Here is a 22,343-nt window from a genome sequence, read left to right as displayed (position 1 = left end):
GTCGAAGTCAAATTAAATAAATTACATTCCGCTCTAGCGCAACAAATAACTGAATAACACTTTAATAGCTTCATATGGAATCGTCACGATTTAACAACTTTCTATACACATACATAGAGACTACGAAAAGTAAGCGTTCAACTAAATATCATTATGGATTCTTGTGCGACTTGATTGACTGAAGTCAACAGCCCCACCAGATCGTACAATCACGTGGTCATATATAAACGTGATGGTATCAAACGGCGGGATTTGGAATGTTATGCCTGCCAACCATTACAATTATCCAGGTTTTTATGGTTCCTACGTTTAAACAGCTCGCAAACTTTTTACAAATATATATACTGTAAGCGTAAGCCCGCTACAAAATGTTTCTAAAATATCGTATCGGTGTTGTCGTATTTGCGGTCCCAATATCCCCCGCTGTAAAGCCAATCATCGGTTTTGGTATGGGGGTTAGTTGCGTATTTAAACCACCTGAAATGGGTAAAAGCACAATGAGCAATCGACTCGAGAAATGCTATCAGACTTTTTTACCTGGGGGACCAGTCATCGCTATTGGTGGACTTTCTTTGTTTTCGTGTGTGCCTTTGTTTCTCCTCGAGACGAGTCTTCTCCTTGGAGGCACCATCCAAGTTCCCTTCCTCTAGGTGTAGTATATCAGGTCGCAGTCGCGAATCGGTAGGGCATAGTGTTAGCGGTGGTTTCATGTTGCTATCCATGGCGTTAAGCTGCAGCGCAAAATGCGTAAACTGGTAGTACTGCAATGTAGGAGTAAACTGGAGATATAGTGACTGCGATTCATTGCTTCTGGGGAGACGTCCTACCTCGTTACAGTTGGAAGGTCTGGGCTTACAGCTCCACAGGGTCGTAGAGTCGGGAATGTCGAGGGAATATGCAGAGTCACTCTTCGGGATGTCGCCTTCCTGCTCCATGGGTGGGTAGCTATCGCTCTGAAATGTAACAAATTTTGAGATACTCTACGTGGGTAACTCAACAAAGTCTTACACTTACGTCTTGAATGGACAGGCTGCGAAATGAGTTCAGTTTAAAACTATTCAATTTCGAGAACATCTTCTTTGGAGTTCCGTTCGGGGAGCCATCGTAGTCATCGTTCTTCCTGGTTCCCTGCTTCAAGAACTGGACGTACGACTCGGCGGAGCAGCATTTAATGAACTCGGTCCATTTGCCATAAAGGAAGTATAGGTTGGTTTCACTAAGGATGAATTAAAATTCGGATTAGCATTCAGTCGAACTTTCATAAAGTTATATTTACCTGGCATCCTTCACAAACCCCTCCACTCGGTGCAAGTTTTTGGCTCCAGATCCGGCGGACTTAAAGGTGAGACTAGCCACATGGCCAGTGGCGTGGTTAGTGATCTCCATCTTTCCATACTGCTCAATCCACAGCCTGCCCACAATTATGTTGTGAACGCAGCAATTGACATTAGTCCAACTGTAACTTTCGTTCCATCTAAAAAACAAGAAGCTAAGTACATATCTGTAAAACATATACAGGGAAACCTACTTCGGAAACTCGACGGTCACAGTTCCCTTCGGATTCACCTCAACACTCTTGCCCCAAAACTTGATTTTTGGGCTAATCGTGCCGTGGAATTTGAAGTCCTTGGACTCAGCGTGAAATGCAGATACTGGGGGATGGTGGGAAACTTGCTCGCAGACGATTCGATAGTCGCCCCTCTGCAGCTCGTATGTTTCGCCGAGAAGCGGATTAAATGGTTTTCCCAGGCGCTCCCAGTTGGAGGCTAATGCTGATACGGCAAAGGCTGAAAGATAATTTTGAGTCAGAACTTTCCCGAACAAATGTATTACAAATGAACTGAGGGAAATAAATCCTTTGCTTTTGTTCAAGATATATGCATATTTTAAGATGTGTAGACATTGAACCCATTATGCAGACTCATTATAGAGTGCGGAAAAGGAATCCATTACCACAGACAATACGTTTTGGCGAGTTTTCAGGAGTAATTGCCTTATCTTTTAGTGGCAATAAAGAAACCATAACTAGCGAGCACTCTGTCGGCCATATAAACTAATCTAGGTACAGACAGTCTATAATCATTTGAACATCACGACAGTTCCAGGGATTGAAGTACTTTTGGAAAATAACGCTGATCCATTACCGGTGGTTCGATAAGCTGTAACCCTTGATAACACTCACCCGCCACGTATTTCATCCGGTCTGCCGGGCATTCCTGACGAGCTGCTTCTGTGAGCAGTTGTGCGTACTCCATGTACTCGCAGAGCCTCTGGAGGAAGCTTAGTGGTTCATTCAGCATGACCGGCATGGTGATTTTGCTCAGGTCCTTGCCGATGCAGTTCTTCAAAATGGCCCAGATGCTGACCTCCTTGCGGGAAATCATCGGTGCCGGAAGCTCAGTTCTGTTGGTGATAAGATATAGCGGGGATGAGTAATGTTGCCCGGAGTCACTTGAACTGCGCACCTTTCCACATGCTTCGCGTAGTCGCCCTCTGCCATCTTTGGTGTGGAATCAGGTACAGCTTTAACCGACTGGAATCAGATTGTTATAGAGTGTCGCTGTGGGTTAATTGGCTGCTAGTTGACCCTCTGTTGTGGAGACCAATAAGTTTACGCACGGAAAGACATGTGAGTGGAATTGGTGATGCGGGGCCAACAGTGGGCCAGTCCAATATCTGGGCAGGATTAGACTCTGAAGGTGAGATAAGTCCATAAGTTTGGCTGTTGGATTTACCTTGGCGATTCATACCTTTTATTCTCCTCTAGGTGTTCGATTTCGATGGATTGTAATCTTGTGACCAGGCCCTGTCACTCATTGATTTTTCTGCTGCTAATGAACGCTGGACTTGCGGGTTATGTGGTGCGCTGAGATCTGCTTTGTTTCGCCTCACATCGCGGCGAAGCTGAATTTACTATTGAGCTAATTGAGGTGTTTGCGTGTTGTACCTACCACTTACTCTAAAATATAAGCTGCGCACGAAAATTTAATCAATAGTGATAAGAAAGCTTTCGGCAGCTTTCCAAGAGCGAGCTTTCGCAGGGTTGCTTTCGCTGAATCGATTTGTGATTACTCTTGTTGATTAACGGATGATTAACGCTTGGTTCTCCCTGCCTGTGTATGTAAGTACAGTAAGCACTCCTTTTAATAAATTGATAGCGAAGTAAAGCAAAATATATTGCAAAATGATTAAGAGTGGACTGAATTCCAAAGCACGCGACTGTAAGTACTGTAAGTACTGTATACTCTGAATCATCATAGAATGCTCTAATAGAAGCAGACACCTGAAAAGTTAATTTTATAAATAACGGAATACGATATGCTATGTTTAGCCGCCGAAGGCCATTTACATTTGATTGATTCCATGGAGCGCTTGAATTTGAATAGTTTCGCTTTAATTAACCAGATAATATATTTATATATATAGAATTTGCATGTTGTACACTTATATATATTCCATATATACAAGAAATCAAAACAACATCTCTCTTAACACTACTTCGCAGCTAATTGACTAAAATGTTGTGAGCAGTTCCTCCTGGATGCTATTCGATCGAAGTAGTTGAGTAGGGGTGGGTCCGCCGGCGACCGTGTTCAGGACCTTGGACGACGTAGCCGAGGCGTTCTTCAGGTCGTGGTACTCGTCGCAGAACGTCTGGAATGGGGATAGTATTGGAGATAGTACGCCAAACATGGATTACTTTCATTCATTACCTTGAGGCGGCTGCCCAGAAAGATGGCACGCTCGCGCTTCCTGACCATGTAGTCCGACGACATGAGCCACCTGTGCTCCAAGCAATCCTCGGTGTATGGCCGCTTTCTGAATTTTCAAAAGAGTTCAAAAGAATGACCATTTCCATATGCAGATGATAGTCAAGTGTACTCACGTGGGATGGCGCTTGAAGAGGAGCATGATGAAGCGCGTGGCCTCGGGCGTGACCTCCTTGAAAAGATTCTCGAACCTGTAGCGCACGAAGGAGATGTTTTGCTTGGTCTCGTACTCGTCGGCTCCGCGGAATGGACTGCATCCGGACAGGAGCAAGTAAGTCAGCGCTCCCAGCGACCAGATGTCGCTCTGCGGGAATATGGGCTCGTCGTTGATCATCTCGGGTGGCTGGAAGTCCAGGGAGCCGCAGGGCGTGACCTTCATGCCCAGCTTGTTGACCTTCTTGGCTGATCCAAAGTCGACCAGTTTCACCTGAATGGAGCGCACGGAGGCCATGACCACGTTGTCCGGCTGGATGTTCAGGTGGCAGTAGCCGCGCCAGTGCAAATACTGGAGGGCATCCAGCAGCTGGGTCACAACAGTGGCCACCATCTGCTCGGAGTACTCGTGACGGCTGCTGAAGTAGGTCAATACGTCGGCGCCCTGCAGCTTCTCCATCACAAAGATGGCAATGGGCACATTCAGCGGCTTGTAGGCACTGAATAGAGCCGGGATCCGTTCGTGGCGGAGCGTTTTGAAGTTGTCGAACTCAGCCACCACATTGTCCTCATTCTCGTCGGTCACCTCCAGGATCTTGGCTACCACCACGGTGTCGGTGGACTTCTGGATGCCCTTCACTATGGTGCTGAACTCGCCGCGGGCGATCTCCGAAATGAAGCTGTACTTGTCGCTGACGGAGGAGTCGGTAACCCAGTTAGGAGGTTCCCGCTCACAGTGGTAGTCGGTGTGGACGCGCTCCTCCTCGGGAACCACTTGATGCCCGTTCTCGGTGAGCTGCTGTAAATGCTTCATGGCCTTGGTGATGTGGATTTTCGGTGCATCTCCGCCCACCGTCGAGGCGCTCACCGGGATGCCCATCTCGCTCCAGCCGATGCGGTTCTTGGAGGCCAACCGGAACTGGTAGTTGGTATTGGGCTGCAGGTCGTGCAGCAGATAGAACTCGTGATCAATGTTGTCCGCCACCGTGGTCCAGGCATCGCAGTTGCTCAACTTGTACTGCAGACTGTAGCAGAGGACTGTGGAGTGGCCGTCGTCGCGTGGCTGCTTCCAGCGGAGCAGGATCTCGGTGCCGCTGTTGGCAGAAATTTCGGGCGAGTCGGGAGCATCGGGCAAAGTGGCCACCACAATGCGGCAACGGGCCACGGTTTGACCCACCTTGTTCCTGGCCACCACCTTGTAGACTCCCACGTCGAAGTGAAGGGCCGGCTCGAAGCGCAGGATGGAGCGGCCGTCCTCGTCCACCGAGATTTTGATCCTCTTGCTCTCGGTCAGCACCATGTCGTTCTTGAACCACTGCACACACGGCTTGGGATCTCCCACGGCAAAGCAGTGGATGTGGCTGGGCTGGTTCTCGGTTATGGCGATGGTTTGCGGCTTCTCCCGGAAGAAGGGCGGATAGCCCTCCCGCTGGGTCTCGATCATGGCGTCCGCCTCGGTGTACTCATCCAGCCGGGGTCCCAACTCCGTGCGCAATCGTCTGATGGAGTACGATTCGTTGGCCGCGTACATGCTGATGCGACTGCGGGTGCGTTCGTCGTCGATCTCCTCGTCCATGATGTCGGTGAAACGGCGTCTTTCGCGTATCACGGGCAGCTGCTCGGATACCGCACCAATTAGACAGATTCACACATGGATCTATTCCCACTCCGGGAATACTCACCGACCAATCCACTGAATCGTTCAAAGCAAAGGACGGCGATCGGCGATGGGCCACCTTCATATACTCTCGCAATCTCACCGGGAAGTTGACATCTCGCAGTTGCAGCAGATAGGTATCCGGTCCGTATTGGTAGCTAGAAGGAAGCAGAGAGCAGTTTCGAGATGATGCATCTTTATTTCACAGCTATACTTACTGACTCTCCGATTGAATGAGGCCCAGTTCGTAGTCGGGATGCAAGTACTTGGAGACCACTTCCTCGCGCTTGGCCCGGATCCTTGGCTCCGGCAGGGGCTCCGGTGTGTTCTCCGGCGTGTACACATGACCCGGGGGATAGACCATCTTGGACGGATGCTGGAAGCAGCCGCTGAGGCGACGTCGGCGGAAGTAGTTCTTGCAGGAGGCGTTGGCATACCAGTCCCTGAAGTGGTCGTAGTAGTTGCGCAGCCGGTCGGTTCCGATCTGGTAGTCGTGGTCGTAAACTGGGCGGTCGAGCATGAAGAACCAGGGGTGCTTCAGTGCGGTCTTCACATCCATGCGTTCCTCGGGACTGTAAAGCAGCAGGCGGCTGATGAAGTCGCGGCCATCGTCCGAAATGTGGCTCCAAATCTCGTCCTTGAAGTCCCAGCGACCCTCGCGAATCTTGGTCAGAGTTTCCCTGTCGTCGATGCCCAGGAATGGATTGTGACCTCCAAGGAGCACGTAAGTGATCAGACCAACAGTCCACATGTCGTGGGAGAAATTGACTCCCTCCTTGTTTACAACCTCGGGCGAAACAAACTCTGGCATTCCGTAGTCCAGCGTCGACAGATTGTGCCTGTTGATCTTCCTCGACAGTCCGAAGTCGGACACCTTGATGAAATCACCGCCGACCACGGAGATCAGCAGATCCTTGATCTGCAATATTGCAAGAAAAGAACGTGTTAGTTGAACCAATGGCACTAGACTAGTTCCCTAAGCGGAATCTCCTACCGTTAGACCCATGTGGCCCACTCCCAATTCGTGCATGTGCTCCAGGCCCCACAGGGTCTGCCTGATGTAGTGGGCGATGTCCCGCTCCGTGTAATAGTCGCGACGGAGGAGGTTGTCCCTGACCAGCTCCCCGCCGGCAGCCAGTTCCATGATCAGGGTCACACTGCGATCGGTGTCGTAGGCATCGTATGGACGGATCAGGTTCTTGTGGTTGAACGTGTTCATCATCTCCAGCTCGTTCAGCATGAATGGCCGCAGCTCGGGTCTGCCGTACATGATCTTGGCCGCGTAGTTGTCGCCGGAGGATCGCTCCACAGCGTGGTACGTGATGCCCTGGGTTCCACGGCCCAGTTCATCTCCAATGTCGTATTTGTCCTGGTAGCGCAGCTGCTTGGAGCGCACGTAAGGATGCCTGCCGTAGGTCTTGTAGATATACTGATCCTCGTTCTCCTCGATGTGCACTGTCACCGAAGTGCTAATGGATCCGGCAATGTTCCTGGCGCTGATGGAGTACAAGCCGCCGTCCTTGATGATCGAGTCGTGGATCGACAGCACGTAGATATCGGGGTCATAGGAGCTTATCTGTAACAACATGTCAAGTTAAATATGGGAGTTTGATTACAGTCGAAGTACATCCATATATATTCTGAATCAGCAACACTAGCCGAGTCCATCAAACCAAGTCCGTCTGTCTGTCTGCTCTTTGAATTTGCTCCTTCAGATTTCCACTACCCATAGCGTTCTCTTTGCATTACCTTGATGCGGGAAGAGTCGGCAATCGGCTTCCAGTCCTTGAACCAGTGCACCTCTGGCAGCGGAATGCCCACCAACTTGGCCTCGATCCTGCCATTCTTGCGGGCCATAATAAAGGTCTCATCTGGGCGCTTGAGGAACCTGGGGTGCTCGGCAATCTCCAGGCGAACGCGTTGCCTAGCCTCTCCGTGTTCGTTTGTGGCCACAGCTTCGTACCAGCCCACATCGCGATCCAGCATTCTGGGGGATTATGGGATCAGTATGTTACTAGGCTGCACTTAAAAGTATCTCCTTGGAACCCACTTGTTAATGAAGAGCGTGGCCTGTCCGTTGCGAGTGTAGCTCTGGTCGAATCTGCCACCCGATTCGATGAGCATGTCGTCGAAGTAGTAGGTCATCTTTGGCTTGGGGTAGCCGTAGACGAACCACATCAGCTCGGTATTGTGATCCTTGACGCCGTAGCTGATGTCTTGTTCGCGCAGCAGGAATCTAAACGGCAGAAAGCTATGGGTATAGCTATCACGAAACATAGATATACACCAATACTCACTGGGGAGCCTGGGCCAGGCCGTCATGTGGAGGCCTCTCGATGTCGAAGTCCTTGGGGAAGTAGGGCGAGGTTTCTGGCCTGAAGTCAGTGCCTGGCGGCAGGTAGGTGTACGTCTTTGGTGGATCAGGCACCAGTTTTTGCCTGCAAGGAGGGACATTTAGTATGCGAAGTCTGTGGGAATAACTTTCTGCTCCCGCACCTGTAGGTCTGGGTATATGGACTGGGATCGCTCACACCGAACTTGTTCTCCACTCGCACCCTGAACCGATAGTCCCGGAATGGTTCCAGGTTACGGATATCACAGGCACAGCTGCGAACTCCCGTTCTCAGAGTACGCCAATCGCCCTCCGGCAGATCCATCATTTCGATCTGGAGTTTGTGCATAAAATATGAGTCTTGTTGGTGTGGCTTAGATGCCAGTATATCAGTAACTAACCTGGTAGGTGATGGGATAGCGCGGCGTCAGAGGCACCGAAGGATTCCACGACAGGAGCAGTCCGCGATCGGTCATGCGCGAAATAATAGGACCCTCCGACAACGGCGGCGGAGCACCAGACTTCTTGTACTTCTTGAAATCGGTGTACTGGTCCTCCAAGGGCTTCTGCTGGCTGTCCAGAGCTGCAAAGGGAGGCTGGTTAGTCATGGCTCACGGAGGATTTCTGATAATCTGATAACCCACAGTCGTAGAACAGCTCAGCATGGCAGATATCGTCGCCGTACGGGTTGAAAATGCGGCAGGAGTAGCGGCCCACATCGTACTCGGTCACATTCTTGATGGTCAGCCTGAGGAGCCCGTTGGGCTCGACATCGATCAAGAAGCGGTCCGAGGGGAAGAGCTTCTGGTCGTTCTTGAACCACTCGACCTCCGGCTCCGGGTATCCGGTGGCGCATGCCGTGAACTTGGCCACCATTCCCTCGTAGATGTCGCAGTCGCCGATTTTCTTCAGGAACACTGGTGGCTCCGATCGGGAGTGCTTTTTACTGCAAAGTAGGGAGGGATAGTTTCCAGGGATACTTCACAGGCACAAGATTTACTTACATCTCATTGACGATGTCGAGGCGTCCTTGGGTGATGTCCTTGCCTTCCCTGTTGCTGGCAATGCACTTGTACACACCCTGGTCGCCCTTCTCACAGTTGTTCACGATGAGCATGTGGTGGTCGCCGTCGTTCTTGAGGCTGTACTTCTCCGACTTGGGGATGGGCTTGTCCTGGAAGTACCACTCCAGATCCGGATAGGGGACTCCGGAGACAGTCACGGGGATCTTGGCGTTGTTGCCGAACACCTGCTGCTGGTCGGATATCTTCTGAGTGAAGACCGGCGGCTTGTAGACCTTCCTAACATTGGCGTTGCAGGCGGAGGAGTCCTCGCCCAGCGGATTGGCCAGCAGGCAGGTGTAGTTTCCTGAGTCAGCGGCTTCGGCTGGCTTGATGGTCAGTCCAATGTGCTTGCCGTCGCAGGTCATCAGCAGGCGCTCGTTGGGAGTCAGGGTCACGCCATCCTTTGACCAGATCACCTCGGGCATGGGGTTCGATATAAACGGAGCGGAGAGCACCAGCTCCTGACCCTCATCGGCGTTCACATCCCGCAGAGCGGACACAAACTGGGGCGCCTCCTCCGTAGCCGTTTCATCGGCCTTGGGAGCCACGTAAAGCTTCGCCTTGGAGGCGGTCGATCCCTCAGGGTTCTGAGCAATCACCTCGTACAGGCCAGAGTCACCGGGCACCGTCTTTTCGATGATTAGGCTGGTACTATTGTCCGGATTCTCCACAATGGCAATGTGGGTGGGATCGGGCTTGATTTCGTGGCCGTTGTGGAACCACTGAAGTTTCGGCTTCGGGTTTCCAACCACTTTGATGTCCATCTTCACGGGGAAGCCCTCAATGCTGGAGGCATCCTGCAGCTCGGCCACAAACACGGGCTTCGACTCCTTGGGCACAATCTCCACCTTGGACACGCCCTCGAGCTCGCCGCCCTTGTTGGCAATCAGGCACTTGTAGACTCCGGCGTCCAATGGCTGTGCAGCATCGATGCTGAGTTGGGAATGTCAGAGGATGAGTACCATTCTCAGTTCATATTGAAGTTCATATAGTACTCACATCAAGCCAATTTGGCCATTGGGACTGTTGATAAAGTTGATCTCCGGACTTGGGCGCAGCAGCATGCCATCCTTGTACCACTTGACCTCCGGTGCTGGGAATCCAGTGACCTGGGCTTCCAGCTTCAGCGGCTCGCCGACGACAACCGTTTGGCTGGTGATGGGCTTGAGGAACTTGGGCTGCATCTCCTCCGCTAAAGTTGTCAAAAGTGATTGTATGTCCTTTTTCAAGTAAATATCTTTCGGATCTTACGTTTAACGGCCACCGCACACAGAGCCACCTTCTCGCCATGAGGATTGGATATAATCAGCTTGTATGCTCCCGAATCGTTGGGCTGGCAGCTGTTGATCTCCAGCCTCACCAGGCCATCCGGATTGGTAGAAATCTTAATACTAAATTGGCGGTTTAGCAGGATTCCGAAAGTGAATAGGAAATGAATAACTACCTTTCGCTGGGCTTGACTTCATCGCCGTCCTTGAGCCACTGGACAGTGGGCAGAGGGCTTCCGTCCACGCAGCACTCCAGGACAAGAGGTTCACCCTGCAGCACGTCCAGAGCATTGTCCAGCTTCTTCACAAAGCTGGGTGCGAGGGCCAGCAGAGCCAACTTGAAGGGCGCCTTGGTCACGCCGATTTCATTGGTGGCCACACAGGTGTACTGGTGGAATCAATCCATTAGCTAGCTCATTAGGTCACCAATCGAGTGAGCACTTACCGCTCCCACATCGCTTTCCCTGAAGGATTTGATGTCCAACACACTTTCGATTTGGTCGGAGGCCTTCTTGATGTCCTCCTTGGCGTACAGCTTATCCTTGCCGGGCTTGTTGATGGCTTCATAGTTGATGGGCTTGTCGTCCTTGAACCACTCAATCGTGGGCAGTGGAACGCCGTGCACCAGAACCTTCGTGGAAACGGGTCTATAGTCGTGGATGCTCTGGCTCTCGGGCTGCACTATGAAAGTGGGTTTCTCCACTGCGAAGAAATAGTTTATGAATCAAGGGGCTTGAAGATTGCACTCCAAGGATGAGTCCATACCCAGCACCGCCAAGTTGAAGTCCACGGCGGCCCTGCCCTCGCTGTTGGTGGCTGTGATGGTGTACTTGCCGTCCTCGCTGGGTGAGACAGACTGGAACACCAGACGGTACTTGTCGGCATCCACGTCCGCGATGACCTCGCAGTTCTCATGGTTGCAGAGGTTCTCGTTGCCACGAGTCCAGGAAACCTTTGGCTTCGGATTGGCCTGGACCAGGGCTTCGAAGCAGATGGTGTCGCCGGGCAGACACTTGGTGTCGTTCAGGCCAGAGATCTCCGGCTTGGCCAGCACATCGATCCATCCGCTGGTGGCCAACTCACCGTACTTGTTCTTCACCTTCAGTTCATAGCGTCCGGAATCCTTGATCTCAGCTGCAATTTAGTCAGTTCTATATATTCCTTACGAGAGTTCAGTTCAGCTCCTACCTTCCAAGATGTTCAGGGTGCAGGTGTACTGAACCAATCCGTTCTCAGCGTCCTTCTTTTCCACCTTCAGCTTCACGTTGTTGGTCTCCACCACGGGCTGACCATCCTTGAGCAGGACTATTTCGGGTGCGGGGTCGGCGGTGAACACAACTGCCTCGCGGACCTTGTCGCCCTTGTTGACCTTTATGTCCTTCAGTCCAGGACCTTGTGTCAGAATGGGCTTGCGATATTCAGCGATGCCTGCAGAATGTGTTAGATTGCAACTGAAGTATAGCATGGAACGTGTTTTACTTACCCGACAGAGAAAGTTCTCCCTGATGCGACTTCTCGCCAACCTTGTTCTGCACGACCACCTTGTACTCTCCCGCGTCCACCAGGTCCAGGGACTGCACCTCCAGCTTGTAGTGGTCCTGCGGGATTGCGGTGTTTGAAGTAAATCGCAGCTCAAGAGGTGAAACATTGGATAAGAACAAACCCCGTCGACGGTGATAGCGGTGTGCTTGTCCGGCGTGATGGGCTTTCCATCGTGGTACCAGATCGCTTCCGGCTTGGGAATACCCGTGGCAATGACCTCGTACTTGAGGGGCACGCTCTCGTAGCTGTGCTGCTGGAAGACATCCACGTGGACGATTTCGGGAACGGCTATAAGGCAAGACTTGTATCAATATCTGCGTGCATCCAGAGCTGTGTGCTATTAGAATTCTGTACAGGGTGCAGATATCATTCGTAGGATTAGTTTCGGCAGTGCAGCACTTACAACATCTTCGGTAATCGGTATCTTACAGGTCAGATAGGGCCCCAGGGACCTATTGACTACCTAACCATCTTATCGTAGTGTATTACAGATGTGAGATACAAGCTCAAAGTAGATTGAGAAACTTAAGGATCGGTTTTTAGTTCCCCAATTATCGTGCGATTATTAATACCAGTCCACTTAGAACTATTTTCATTCACGATGCTCGCATACTCGCGCTTCTTACACTTTGTTAAAGCAAAGACACTAGAATAATATATGCATAATTGATAGAATAGAAAAATAATTATTCTGGTGTCTTTGGTTAGAGGCTGTCGTTTGATTTATATTCTCTGTACACTTTGACTTGGGTGGTTGTGTTAGATGTGACATGAAATGATTGGATATGTACAGTGGGCGTGCATGGGAAAGTATGGCGACATCTTCTTGGTTATTTGTGACTTCAGGGTTAATTCGTTTATATTTAGAATTATTGCGATTCGTTCTCATTCATGGCATTCCCCAAAAATGTTTAGTGGTGCTTATAGATGCATTGGAAATGGTTTGGTTTACCCCCTTCTTCAGGCTCTTCGGTGGTCGCAATCAAAGTTTTTGTCACGGTCTGTTCCAGAGACAAAGCCTCGCTAGCTGCATCAGAATTTCATATTGGAGACAGGAGATTAGGTTTAATGACGTACACGTATTCGGGGGTCAGGAATACATATGGTTGGTTGGAGTCTATTCGCGTACATCCCTTGTTCTCTTCCACTTTCCTAAGGAACCCCTGATGTTTGGCATATAGATACTTACTTAGGACGGCCACCTTGCAGGTCGAGGTGGTCTCGCCAATAAAGTTGGTGGCCTTCATCTCGTAGGTGCCCGCATCTTCGGTCCTGGCCAGATTCAAGGTGAGGTAGTAGTTCTCAATACGCTGGGTGTCCCGGGAGATTTTGATTCGCGCATCTTCATAAATTTCATGACCATCCTTAAACCTGAGTAACGCAGCAGGTTACTTGGGGCTTGAATTAGGATTGCTCAGTTGCTTACCATTTAATTTTGGCCTCCGGTTCGCTGTATACTTCCACCTCCAGGGTGAAGGACTTGCCCTCCTGAACCTCGACGTTCTTGAGTCCGCGCTTCACCTTGGGCTTGCCTGGAATACAGGAGAGATTAGACATATGTGGTCTATGGGGTTCCTACAACTCACAGTTGACGGTCACCACGCAGTTGTCCTCCAGTTTTCCGTAGTCATTCATGATCTTACAGGTGTAGTTGCCCTGCATGTTGGTGGCCACCTTATTCATGATCAGCTTGAAGTCATTGCCCTCCTCCACGTGACGGAAGTCGTTCCGCTTCTCGTCGATCTCGATGCCATCGATGTACCACTTGGCATGCGGCCGGGGATAGGCATCCACGCCCACCACGAGCTCCACATTGGAGTCGCCCTCGGCCACAGTAATGTTCGTCAGCTTATGAGTGAATTCGGGAGCGCACTTGATGAGCAGCTGGGTGGAACTGGTGGCCGATCCGTGCTCATTGGTGGCCTTCACGGTGTACTTTCCTGCATCCACACGGGTGGCTCCGCTAATCTTCAGGGTGTAGGCATTGCCGTCGCTGCTAACCGTGTACTTCGCGTCGGTTATCTTGATCTCGGTCTCGTCGTGGTACCAAGTCAACTTGGCCTCCGGATAGGCATCGATGCGCACCGTCATCTGGACGTTCTCCTTCTCCCCGTGGATGTACTCGCTCTCGAAGCTCTTCACAATCACCGGCTTCGACTTCACCGTGCAGCTCCAGTACTCCGAGGTCTGGCTAAGATCGTTAGTGGCCTTGATGGAGTAGTTGCCCGCTTGGGACAGCTTGATCTCCTTCACCTCGACAACGACCTTCTCCAGACTCTTGCCGATGGAACTCGAGGAGATCTTGACGTTGCTATCGGCGGTCACGTCCTTGCCATTATTGGTCACCTGGACGGTGGGCTGTGGGAAGCCCTCCACTTCGATTTCCATCTTGATGGTCTCACCGGCCGAGCAGGTGATGTCCGTGATTTTCTTGATTTTCGGAGGAGCTTAATGGGGATTTAGGATTAGTAGGAGGCAATAATATAAATGAGCTAAATAAGTAACCCAAATAAAGCGATTCCAACGGACTTGGGTATATTCAAGTTATTACCTTTTACTACCAAGTTGATGGACGACTCGTCCTGGCCCAGTTCATTGATGGCCTCAATGGTGTACACTCCGGCGTCGACGGTGTCGACGTTCTTGATCACCAGCGACATGCTCTCCTCATCCTCGTACATGAACTTGTGCCTGTCGTCCACCTGGATGACCTCACCGTCGTGCTTCCACTGCACCGCCGGCTTGGGGAAGCCCTTGCACTGGAGCTCCAGTATGGCCGAGCCGCCGATGCTTGCGTTCGCCTCGCGGTGCTCGATCACCAGGGTGGGCTTCTCGGGCTCCCGGTTTAGGGTCTGGATCGCACCCTGAACCGAGAGCTCGGCACTGCACGAGATGTTGCCGGTGGAGGTCTGGGCCACGCAGGTGTAGATGCCCGCGTCCTCGGGCTTCACGTGCTGGAAGACCAGGGCCAGGGAGTCCTCGTCCTCCCCGAAGAGCACCTTGAACCGCTCCTCGGGATCAAACTCCTCGCCGTTGCGCTTCCATTGGAAGACCGGCTTCTCTCCAGCTGGCAGAATTTGCCCGCTTAATGCGCCAAACGGATTTTTATCCTCTGTTGGAGTTACAAACTGGGAATTACCAGGCATTGATCGGTCTATTTAAATATGACTCACCCACTGTGGTGGCAATAGCCTCGCAGTTGGCTTCTCCGTGCTTATTGGTGGCCTTGCAGGAGTAGGTTCCTGCGTCGGTCTTCTGCACCTCGGCAATCACCAGCTCATAGAAACCCAGATAGTCCTTGTCCCGAATAATTTGGATCCTGTCATTAGTCTCGAGTATTTCCTTCGCATCCTTGTAGCTGTGGAGCAATATTTGCTATATAGCCTATATTTAAAAGTAAGTTCCTCAACTTACAACTTCACCCGCGGCTTGGGATCTCCAATGATCTTAATCATGAAACGGAAGAGAGTGTTCTCGATCATCTCAGCATCCTTCAAGCTGACCAGGAAGGCTGGCTCCGTATTGGTTTTGGTTTCATCATGACCAGGCGCTGCACGGCAAATAAACTAGTCATCCTACGACTTCAAACTCTCCCTATGTATACTCTTACCTTGACCAACCGCCAGTTGTGCCGACACAGTTGTCGTTTCGGATGCAGACTGGGCCCGAATGGTGTAGGTGCCCGCATCGGTGTCACTGGAAACGGCGCGAAAAGGCATTTAAATGACTTAAGCTGAGTATAGCGATGGTATCACACACCTGCAGTTCTTGATGTCCAGCCGGTAGGAGTTCATGGGAGCGGCAGTTTGGGTGATTCTGTCGGCCAAGCGATCCTCCAGGGGCTTGTTGTCCTTCAGCCAAGTAACCAGTCCAGGCTGATCCTTGAATTGGATCTCAAAGTGGGCAGTCTCTCCAGCTGAATATAATCGCTTAAAACCTCATCCTTGGGCATGCATGTCGTACAAACTTACGTTCCACTTGCACGCTCTTCAACATCTTCACCACCACTGGCTTGTCGACCGAGCGCAGGGGCCGATCCTCTTGGAGACGGGACGATGACCGGATTCCGGCACGCGATTCTGCCACTGAGTAGGAGGCACGGCTCTCGGCTCGGCTCTCGGCGCGACTGGCGGCACGGCTCTCTGTGCGTCCGGTGGCCAACAGGGACGAACGGGCTTCGACCTTGTCGACGGAACTCCGATCCCGCCTGGAGCTTATGCCATACTGCGATCGCTCAACGGTGCTGTCGTAGGAGGTTCCCCGGTCGTAGTCCCGAGATTTGGCTTTACGGATGGCCAGAGGCGGAAAAGTTTATTAGATGTTGGCAAAGAGGCACTGAACATTCAATTTTAGACGGAGGCGTTCCTGAAATCTCGAGAGTCCAGAGACTCCAGGAACCCCTCCCTGGAAACCAATTCTCATTCTAAACAGGAACTAGCAAGGATGGGATTGACTCAGGATTCAATGTAGGAAACAGGTAGACACATAAGGTGTTATTTGTAAAGAAATCAACGTGTGTGAACAATGACGAGTAAAGTGTGAAGAACACAAGTAGTTTAAAACAAAGTTATTTACGATTAACTCAACGGATTTAGGTGCAGATGATAGACGTGGGTCACATGAAGTCACATGAAACCGCTGTGTAGGCTGAACTTGAAGACTAAGGACGAAGGACTTGTCTTGCAAGCACTCTTACGGGTTTCGGTTGATTACTGAGTAAGTTACGACATCCCAGACATGGACTTTAACTGGCTTTAGAACGCACATACACACGGTCATCCGACGATGGATTCCAAAAACCGATCAATACATAATACTCCGGACAACTTACTTTCATAGCGACGTGTTGAAGCCCTCGAGTAGCCAGAATAATAATCATCCATACCACCGACGCTTTGGCCCCTGGCTTCGAAATCGGCACTTGGCTCTCTGAAATCGTCAGCAATAGACTCGGTATAGTCGCCTTCAAGCTCAAAGATATTAACGGGCTCCTCAACGATCTCGTAAATGGGTCGTTTCTTAACGGGCGGGGTGAAAATGTGCAGGAAGTCGCGGGCCTTGGCCTTCTGCACAGTGTCTTGGGCATAGTTGGTGGAGTCCTTCGACTTGAGCACCGTGCTCTTGATGCTGCGGATCTTCTGCTTGGCATTGCGAAGCGATGTGTCCGAGGAGGCCGCATCATAGATGCCCTCGAAGAAGTTCTGCGTCCGCTGCTCTAGACTCTCAGTATGGACTAGGACGCGCTTGATGGTGGGCGGCGGCGGAGGCGGCGGCGAGGGGGGGCGTGCCTTGACTATTAGTATCTCGATGGTGGTCTCGTAAGCGATTAGTGGAAGCGGTTGGAAGAAGCCGGGCATGCGCGTGAAGTGGGGTGGAATGGGCGGCGGCGGGGGACCAGACTGCTGCAGGTGCTGGTTGGCCCCGCTGCGATCGCCGGCGATGTTGGCCAGCCGGTTATTCCAGATGGTTAGTGAAGCATGGTCGGTTATGTTGGCGGTGTACCCCTGCTGGCGGCCCTGCGATCCCCCCGGAGGAGCGGTGTCGCCGTCTCGGAGGGACTCGCTGTAGCCAACAATGTCTTTCAGCTCGATGGGCTTGTGCTTGGTTACCACAGGGTTTTCGCATTCTACGGGTCGGTATACTTGGATCTTTGGAATCGAACATGGTGACGGTTCTCGCTCGAGATCTTCGGCTTGCTTACCGGCTGAGGAGCTCTCTTCTGTGACTAAGATCTGCTCTCGGGTCTCACTTGAATGGCCCGATGCGCCTACAGTTGACCTGGTCTCGGTTAGCGATTCGCGGATCTCTGTCGCGACTAAAGCTTCCACTTCCTTGGAATGTGAAGCTAACGAGGGCCCTTCTTTTCGGACTTCCTTGACAGGAGAGGGCGCCTTGGCAGGCTCCGGCTGCGAAGGAGCTGCAGGTGGAGGTGGCGGAGCAACCTCCTTTACTGGAGAAGTAACCACTTGCGGCTGTGGTGGAGGAGTCACTACCTTCGCAGGAGTAATCTCCTTCAGTGGAGCTTGTGGTGGAGGAGAAGGAGATACCACTTTGGCAGGAGCCTCTTTGCGGACTTCCGAGCTAGTTTTGATCTGGGAGCTAGTGATCTCCACAGACTCGGTCTTGGTGGAGACGGACTTGGAAGACTGCTGCTTCTTGTACAGCTCAATGGCCTCCTGCTCCAGCTTTAGCAGCTCCTGCTGCTCGTGCTGAAGGCGCTCCTTGGTCTCCTTGCTCAGGAAGTAGTTCTCAGCCACGTCAGAGGGTCGGACACTGAGATTCGGATCGTGGGCTTCGGCCCGTTGTGGAAGATGGAGGATTAGCTCGCTTTCTGATGCGATTTGGGACGCGTCGACCTTCAGGTCGTCGGCGTTGTGCTCCTGCAAGGTGACGTCCTGGTTGATGTGGCTAGAGATCTCGTTGAACCAGGTCAAGTGGGCCTCTGGGCCGTGGGGCTTAAGGTCAATGGGCAGCAAGGAGTTGGCCTCCGGCGCCTTCAGACTCAAGTGGATCTGCTTGTCGTCGGCCTTGAGCTCGATGTTGCAGAGAGGCAGCTTCACGATGTTCTGCAGTATGAACACGGATCGGTTCTCGGATATCTTGCGCACCTTGGTCACCAGAATGCGCGACTTGAACAGGAAGCAGTAGCGATCGTGCGCCTTGCCCTCCTTGTCGACCACGTTGCACCAGGCGTGGAGGAGCAGGCGGCCCAACTTGTAGATGTTACCTCGACAGCCCTCGATGCTGGAAAGAAACCTATTGTCGTACGCTCTACTGGGCACACTAAGCATTAACTCTAAGGCCCTCTCCAAGTCTTTAACGTTCTCTTTCAAGCTTAGCGAGTACTTAATGAAGTCCTGCGAAAACAAAGTATTATCAAGGTCTTTAGCAACTGGCGCGCAAGCGAGGCACGGATGAGCTTAACTAAGATCGAAGCGGACTAACACTAAGCGGGTTAAATGGGTGTAGGGGTACGGATACGGATACGGATATGTCGGCAAACCTTGAACAGAAGCTGGTAGTCGTTGATTCTCTGGATGGGGAGCTTGAGGTGTTCTGCCAGAGATTTGTCGTCTCCGAGCTGTTTCGAAAGTTCCTGCAAGGCGAGAACGGGTGCTTTAGTACGGGCTACAGATACGGATGCTGCAAGGTCACTGGACTGGCCGCCCATCTCCCCAAAGTTCGAATGAAATAACAACACTTTCGGTGGGTCGCGGACTTGGTGGTTTTCTGCATCCGCTCGCCCACCGCCTGGCGCACATATACATTCTCGATCCCTCTCTCGTTTGGGGTTATTTTTGGAACGATGTTTAAAAATTTATCACTTGTTGCAAAAACGGCTTTGTGTGCGTGCGTCGGTGAATGATTGTCTATACTCTATATGCATGTAGTACTGTGGTTTGGAAGAGTATACGCGTGTGTGTATGTACACCATGTACGCATTCGAATATCCGTTTGATCGCTTTATTCACTCTGTGAATGAGCTGTGCGCCATGTTCATGTTCATATTCATATTCACCAACCACGAATATTCACTGCTGTACCGATTTCGAAACGAGCGAGTAGAAGTGAACTCATTAAAGTCAATGTTACAATATTTTCGCCAGTATATATTTGAACACTTTTAGATCTGAGGTCGGAATATGTGGGCTGAGGAAAAATTGCTCGCATGCATATATTTATAAATGTATACGTATTGGCGTATCTTTTAATAAATGTATATACTCTCGCACAGTAAAATTTCGGAAATGTTGCATAACGTGCGAAAAGTCACAAGTATTCACGGATCGATTTGGAAATGCTTTTGCTCCAGCCACTCGATTGATTCGGGCGCGGAGTCACGCCATGTCAGGTGGATTCAACTGAATGGGCAATCCCAGCTCCCAGCTTTCACTGACCGAAGGGGTTCGCTATCCGCAGTTAGTTAATCAGAAAAGGGGGAGATCGATGGAGATGGAGGTGGAGATGGGTCCAGTTAGTGGCTAACTTCAAGTACCTAGGGCGAAACGGTTACGTATGTGAATAATTAGCACGACACGACCGCGAACACTACTCGGAAGCAACTGAAAACTGCAAAAGCTTTGGATTCGAAAGCGTCTGCCTTTAAAAATAAACCGATTCCGATTCTCGCACACAGCGCACGCATAATATTTGAAGACGATCCACACTTGCCAGCCTCGCAGTTTATTCGATTCCCAATTGCTTTTGATTTCTGCCCACAACTGCAGCACACGGGGGGCATTTGACTCTGCAGAGTACATGGATACTCACTTGGAAGTACTTCTTGGCATCGGGACTCGAGCCCAGGTAGTCCTGGGCCAAGGGCTCGTTCTGGCAGTAGACCACATGCTTGTCGAAGTCCCTTTCCAGGCGCAGAAAGGTTTTGGCCACCATGTTCGGCTGGTTGCTGTAGCACTTCAGGCCCTCCTTCAGGACGCTAGAAAGCCAAGTGTTACTGCTTTTACTCCAGTCCCACTGATTACATGCCGGATCCTTACTTGTTGTGAAACTCGGCGATTTGCAGAAAGTTACAGAATATGATGTCCTTGTTGTCCCGCACGGAGCGCGGCACCACCGGCTTGTCGATGCCCTTGATGTACTTTTCCACCACGTGGAGCAGATCCCTGGAGAACTCCTCCTCGGTTTCCACCAGCTCCCTGAGAATGGTTCTATAACGGCCATTACAACTAGTATCTACTGTCCAACTGGATGGGGTGAGTTGATGCCCTTACAGTTTCCTAAACTCCGCATCGCCACTCTCCTTGCCATTCGAACTACTCATGGTGGGATTGAACTCGAGTATCTCGATGGGCACCCAGCCTTCTTTGGGGGAGTCCCCGCTGTCGAACATTCGCACAAAGCATCTGGAAAACTCACCCTCTTTAGTACCATGCTTTTCCGTGCTTCTTCCGCACCATAGTACCACTCACCTTGACTTCTCGGAAGCCTTCGAACTTATCAGCTCGACCAGATCCCCGCGAGAAACGCTGATTTCGTCCGAGGCCAGCGATTGCGCCTGGTAGTCCCGACTCACAAACACGATATCCGCCACCTGCTGGTTAAAAGCGACATCTTATGCATGAACTTTCTTTTTAAGGCCATTTTGCGCAGTCACACACTTTTCTTTCACCCATTTCGCTTCTCTGGCCCAAAAGAGCACCCGAGTAGATCGTTATTTTCAGTGAGCGGAAGTGTATATGCAATCTGTCAAATAGGAGCTATATCGATTTGATCTTTCAACGCGTTCGACTTCGCTGTTTCACAAACAAAAGTGGCTGAGCAATATTTAGCCCGCTAGCTGAAAGTCTATTTTGCGTTGACATAGACACGCGGGCTCGGCTATTTATTTCGATGTCCAATTTTACTGAGTGCAAAGCTTGTGCAGCCGAATCCGCCGAATCCGCCGAATCAGCCGAATCAGCTGATCCCCCGATTTTCTCCCTCGAACTGGGTTCTTCACTTCGGGCCAATGATCCGAGACCACAGTGGAGCCGGCCAAGATGGACGCTCACCCACTTCGGAGCACTTTTCACGTTTCAAATTCACGAAATATCTTTGTACCGAGCAAAAGATACTATAGAGTCTTTCGGTCTATCGGTTTTAAGGTCACCAGTATCATTTTATTAAGGGGTGCACATTTAATTGCCTTTCTTCAAGCACTCAAACTCCATTTTATCCACTCGCTCCGCCTAACCAGTTACGACTCTATAGCACATCCATATTTCCGAGTAGGCAAAATCCATCAACTAGGTTCTATTCTCTAGCGGAACGGCCACTGTAGCTGTTCCTCACACAAAGTATGTACATCTGGCTGGCCAGCAGTATTAATAAGTAAATTTGGCACATGCTCATAGACCGATTAATGGTGTATTTTCCGGACACGCATAACTTACGGCATCCATTCCGGCTGATTTGATTATTTGGACTTCGAATCACTCGGTTAACTCGACTTCACACACTTGATTAACTCACGCACATTGGCACGGATTCGAAAATGTATTGCATAACTTATTACTGGGGCGATATCGAATTTTCTATTTCCAATTCACTATTTGCACTGGATTTGAGGCATTATGGGCATCAGCCCAGTATCGAACACTTCGAACACTTCGAGCACTAGTCGAGTTCGTTTGTCATAACTGAAAAGTCGAGGAATTTTCCGCTTTTCCGCGGGCCAGTCCGATTCAAAAGTGGAATAGGTTTAAATTTAAACTGCGGTCGCGTGAAAAATATTGGCTACTGCGTGCGGATGCCAATGATTTTAACTGCATCCCGACAACTGTACGACTGATCGATATTCGCTGATCACAACAAAAGCTCCCCTCGAACATCGTTTCACAATTTAAAAATAATGCACATGCACCTCGGACTCGCCATCCGCATCCCCATCTCCTGCCCATCTGCATCTGCATCTGCATTTGTATCTGCATCCGAATCTGCATCTGCATGTGCATAGCCATGTGCTTAGATGCCGAACACAGCGGACAGCCTAAAAGTTTGTGGCTGTCAGAGGAGTGCATATAGATTTCGGCACCCTCAGTGCGCCAGCATACATAT

General features: G+C 50.9%; 2 protein-coding genes across 6 annotated transcripts; both read right to left on the bottom strand.

The window, feature by feature from the left end:
* Positions 1–26: 26 nt before the first annotated feature.
* LOC6548409 (oxysterol-binding protein-related protein 2) lies at positions 27–3,026 on the bottom strand. 3 transcript variants are annotated; one of them, XM_026981050.1, is made up of 10 exons: positions 2,952–3,023; positions 2,751–2,873; positions 2,466–2,693; positions 2,183–2,403; positions 1,529–1,787; positions 1,277–1,474; positions 1,015–1,216; positions 828–953; positions 538–761; positions 27–477 (listed from the first exon to the last, which is right to left on the bottom strand). In XM_026981050.1, the coding sequence occupies exons 3-10, from the start codon at positions 2,498–2,500 to the stop codon at positions 375–377; spliced, it is 1,368 nt and encodes a 455-aa protein (XP_026836851.1). In that variant the 5' UTR covers positions 2,501–2,693; positions 2,751–2,873; positions 2,952–3,023; the 3' UTR covers positions 27–374. The 3 variants fall into 3 exon arrangements, with proteins under 3 accessions (XP_026836851.1, XP_026836850.1, XP_001976520.1); XM_026981049.1 differs by having other exon boundaries at positions 2,466–2,676; positions 2,751–3,026; XM_001976484.3 differs by having other exon boundaries at positions 2,751–3,025.
* Positions 3,027–3,372: 346 nt separating this feature from the next.
* Positions 3,373–22,177, bottom strand: LOC6548410 (obscurin). Of its 3 annotated transcripts, XM_001976485.3 has the most exons (38): positions 21,680–22,177; positions 20,717–20,838; positions 20,519–20,650; positions 20,285–20,455; positions 20,058–20,223; positions 18,790–18,882; positions 16,618–18,643; positions 15,758–16,069; positions 15,546–15,702; positions 15,397–15,482; positions 15,201–15,336; positions 14,960–15,144; positions 14,338–14,898; positions 13,373–14,233; positions 13,213–13,318; positions 12,976–13,157; positions 12,739–12,813; positions 11,908–12,074; positions 11,728–11,842; positions 11,433–11,672; positions 11,010–11,378; positions 10,690–10,946; positions 10,421–10,632; positions 10,228–10,367; positions 9,976–10,168; positions 8,917–9,909; positions 8,557–8,858; positions 8,314–8,495; positions 8,077–8,246; positions 7,878–8,018; positions 7,631–7,816; positions 7,330–7,567; positions 6,575–7,156; positions 5,799–6,499; positions 5,606–5,738; positions 3,887–5,538; positions 3,714–3,819; positions 3,373–3,654 (listed from the first exon to the last, which is right to left on the bottom strand). In XM_001976485.3, exons 1-38 carry the CDS (start codon positions 21,686–21,688, stop codon positions 3,514–3,516), a joined length of 12,600 nt encoding a protein of 4,199 aa, XP_001976521.1. In that variant the 5' UTR covers positions 21,689–22,177; the 3' UTR covers positions 3,373–3,513. The 3 variants fall into 3 exon arrangements, with proteins under 3 accessions (XP_001976521.1, XP_026836118.1, XP_026836119.1); XM_026980317.1 differs by lacking the exon at positions 12,739–12,813; XM_026980318.1 differs by lacking the exon at positions 12,739–12,813 and having other exon boundaries at positions 17,488–18,643.
* Between the last annotated feature and the right edge of the window lie 166 nt (positions 22,178–22,343).

Source organism: Drosophila erecta, unplaced genomic scaffold (genome assembly GCF_003286155.1).
Source record: "Drosophila erecta strain 14021-0224.00,06,07 unplaced genomic scaffold, DereRS2 tig00000092-arrow-pilon, whole genome shotgun sequence".
In the NCBI taxonomy this organism is placed as follows: Eukaryota; Metazoa; Arthropoda; class Insecta; order Diptera; family Drosophilidae; genus Drosophila; species Drosophila erecta.
This window is presented reverse-complemented; position numbering and strand designations above follow the sequence as displayed.